We start from the raw sequence: 4,034 nt of genomic DNA, 5'->3' as shown, positions 1-4,034 counted from the left end.
ATGTGGCTCGAGCACTGACTGCACTGTTGACAGTGTGGGATGTTGGGTCTCTTCTCTACATGTAAAGTGTCTTGAGACAACTTGTTGTGATTTGACACTTTAATAAAATTGAATTGAATTGACAGTGGTGGACGGTAACAAAGCACATTTACTTGAGTACTGTACTTAAGCACATTCTTTGTGCATCTGTACTTTACTTGAGTTATTGGTATTTTTTTTTGTTGAATATTTATGTTTTTCACTCCACTCCATTTCAAAGACACATGTTGTATTCTTGATGGTAACAGGAAGGGTGAGCACCAAAACATTTTGGGCACTAGGGAAAGGTGGGCACCTGGAAGTGTGGGCCCTGTGAGGTGGAGAAGAGTGCGCACTAGGGACATCTGGGCACTAGGAAGACTGGGCACTGGGAAAACTGGGCACTAGGAAGAGTGGGCACTAGGGATATGTGGGCACCCGGAAAAGTGTCGCTGTTTCTGGTTGCAGAACTTAATACTCGTTTGAGAATTGACTATGAGCACACGAGGCGGCATTTTGGCGTAACAAATCTGTTTGGGATGAACACAAACAATAATGAATCATCTTGCCCCCCCCCTCCCCCCTCTCTCTCTCTCTCTCTCTCTCTCTCTCTCTCTCTCTCTCTCTCTCTCTAGCCTGGAGACATGGAGACGTCACCAAGGTTAAAACTGATGGAGCATCATTCATAACAGCTGGATTACAGGACGGGTATCATTTTGACGGTACGTTTGTTGGACAATAACAAACATTTACTTGAGTACTGTACTTAAGTACATTTTTAGAGCCTATGACTTTAACTCTGCCACTTTTCAAATGGAAATATTAAAATATTAAATAAAATTTAAGGAGCATTACTGTGGACCAATTTTATGAAGATATGGTTTAAAATTGGTGAAATTCTCCTTTACGTAGGCCTACTACTGTATTTGAGTACATGTGCTTTTCAATCTCTCTCAAAGGTGTCGCTTATTCACATAAAATGGCTGCGGATGATCTGGATGCTGTGAACAAATACAGGTCCATCATCGTCAGCGTGGGACGAGACAAGCGTGTTGATCCAGCTGTCATCGCTGGCATCATCTCCAGAGAGTCCAGTGGTGGGGAAACAATCAAACCGAATAACAAACATAACAACCCGGTCGGCTGGGGAGACCACGGGAATGGCTGGGGACTGATGCAGGTGATTAGTAGTGTTTGTTGGGATCCGTTAGGATTATAACCATCGCCTCTTAACGATCCGATTCCTTAATGGTTCCCTCTAACCATTCCTATGAGTTCCAAATGAACCCTTAAAGGTCTGTAACTCTGAGAGGGTACAAATGGAACCAAATAGACTCTTGAAATGAAACAGTTTGAGAACCGCCAGGATTGTAATTTTCAGTGGTGGAAAAAGTACTCAAATGTTTTACTTAAGTAAAAGTATCAATACTGCAATGTAGAGGTAATCTGTTAGTTAGTAAAGTAAAAGCCCTCAAAATAAATTCACAATTTACTTGTGTAAAAGTACAAAAGTATTGGTATCAAAATGTACTTAAAGTACCAAAAGTACAAGTACTAAAATGTTTGAAAATAGCAGATCTACAAGCTACAAGATACAAGCTCACAATGCGTTGCGGACGGGGTGTGAGCTTTTAGATCAGCAATTTTCAAATAGCCTATAGGTATAAAATAGGGCTTAAGGGGTTAATGTATGTTTTATAATGTAATCATTTATAAATGCAAAGTAACTAGTAACTAAAGTTTTCAAATAATTGTTGTGAAGTAAAAGTACAATATTTGCCTCTGAGATATGGAGTAGAAGTAAACGTATAGACAATTGGAAATACTCCAGTAAAGTAAAAGTACCTCAAATTTGTACTTAAGTACAGTAATTGAGTAAATGTACTTAGTTACTTTACACCACTGGTAATTGTGTAGCAGACATGCAGCTCTGACAGTGTGATAAAACCCGGTTCCGTAAACAGTTCCAAATCTGATGGAACAGATTCCGGTTCCTCAATGTTGGATCTGGTTCCTCCGGTTCCGGATCCCCACCCTAATTATAGGGTTGGGAATTATAAGGTCCACTCTATTTTAACCATGATGGATTCAACAAAAAATTCAACAAAGTGACCCGTTGTGATCTTGTAGATCAGCTAATTTAGCGACAATTGATTTTTATTATTTTATTTGTGGAAAATCTTTGATTGTTTTGTGGAAAATGTCAAAATTTGAATACAGCAATGCATTGAAATTAAAAAGTAAACTGTACTGAAATACTTTTAGAAATACTTGAAGTACTCTAGTACAAATTTGACAAGGAGCATCTATAATGTATCTACTCTATTCTATTCTATTACCATATTTATGTTTGGTCATGTCTTCTTATGATAAATGTCTTTACATTTAATTTGTATGTAACTGTATTTCTGTAGGTTGACAAACTAAAAGGTAAACGCATACTAAAAGGTGCATGGGACAGTGAGGAGCATCTTAAGCAAGCCACTGACATCTTGCTCGAGTCCATTGAAGAGATCCATAAGAAATTTCCCAAATGGAACAAGGAACAGCAGCTCAAAGGTTTGTTTTTAACTACATTTCATGAATGACTAAAGACTCACTTTGTTTTGTTTAGTTTTATTTATTTATTTGAAGCAAAAGGTGCAGTGAAATTGGCAACCCACCTGAAGTTTGTTTTATGTACTAAAGAGCCTTGTTACTGAACAAACACTATATAGCAGTGATTACTATACCATGACATGGCCAGAAATCATAACATTCATTATAAATATCCAGTAATGGAAGAAACACTCAAATGTTTTACTTAAGTACACATCTGGTATGCAAACTTTAGTTGAGAAAAAGGATTCAAAAGTATTGGCATCAAAACACGCACGCACGCACGCACGCACGTACGCACGCACGCACGCACGCACGCACGCACGCACGCACGCACAATGATATATATATATATATACACACACACACACACACACACACACACACACACACACACACACTCTTACACTCATAACTGTTCTCAGATGGCACTGTAGATGATTATGAATGTGTTTTTATAGGAGGGCTGGCAGCGTACAACGCGGGAGTTAGAGGTGTCAGCAGATATAGGAAAGGTCCTGGTCGCGGCTCGAGCTGGGATCCAGTGGATGACTCCTATACAGGAGACTTTGACTCAGACTTCTCCTATTCTGCCGTGGATAGCAACACCACAGGCCAGGACTATTCCAGCGACGTGGTGGCCAGAGCTCAGTGGTATAAGAAACATGGATATTAAAACATCAGCCCAATGCAATGAAGGAAATGTATTCAATGTATCCATAGATTATATTTGTTGAAGTGAAATGTCTTCAGTGAATGCACACAATATATCTGTTGATTTGAAATGTCTTCAATGTATGCATACAATGTATTCAAATGTAACCTGGTGTGAGGCAAGGAATTTACTCTGAATAATTCATAAATGTAAGACCAGAATGTATAGAGACAGTGCAACACCTCATTAATCATTAATCTAGGATCACATAGGAAAACCAATAACTAACATCTAACTAACATCAGTCTAATCTAAACAACATAATATCAACAATTATTAATCTGTACATTGCAACTATAGAACATTATAAAGATTTAAAATGTATTCAATGTATGCATACAATATATCTGTTGATTTTAAATGTCTTCAATGCATGCATAACATATATCTGTTGATGTGAAATAAACAAACACAATACAAAAACTAATTGGACTCATCTACAACATTTTAGTGGGTTACATATGTATATATTTTATTTTCATATACTCTCATAATAAGCCTTCAGTGCACAATAGAAATTAGCTGACTTTAACAGGGCTTTAGACAGGATGTGTAAAATTCCTATTCCCTACGTCCCATAGATATGAAGCAGTGACCCCTCAATACTCATTACACTTGACCCGTGGCTCTGTACTTGGTCTGCTCTTTTTTTCCAGTATTATTGCTACACCAAAAATGTCGTTGGTGAATGGTCCCCCTAGTA

General features: G+C 38.0%; 1 protein-coding gene across 1 annotated transcript in view; it reads left to right on the top strand.

Annotated features, from left to right (window-relative positions):
- The window catches only part of LOC311037390 (lysozyme g-like), a 4,593-nt gene extending 927 nt beyond the window's left edge, over positions 1–3,666 (top strand). The window contains exons 2-5 of the mRNA XM_084046528.1: positions 654–740; positions 978–1,198; positions 2,433–2,577; positions 3,078–3,666. Of these exons, the coding sequence (XP_083902654.1) occupies positions 654–740; positions 978–1,198; positions 2,433–2,577; positions 3,078–3,292 (668 nt within the window). The 3' untranslated portion in view covers positions 3,293–3,666. The remainder of the gene's footprint in view (positions 1–653; positions 741–977; positions 1,199–2,432; positions 2,578–3,077) is intronic.
- The last annotated feature ends 368 nt before the right edge of the window (positions 3,667–4,034 follow it).

The sequence above is a fragment of the Gymnoscopelus microlampas genome (genome assembly GCF_963454915.1).
Source record: "Gymnoscopelus microlampas genome assembly, chromosome: 21".
Taxonomy (NCBI): Eukaryota; Metazoa; Chordata; class Actinopteri; order Myctophiformes; family Myctophidae; genus Gymnoscopelus; species Gymnoscopelus microlampas.
This window is presented reverse-complemented; position numbering and strand designations above follow the sequence as displayed.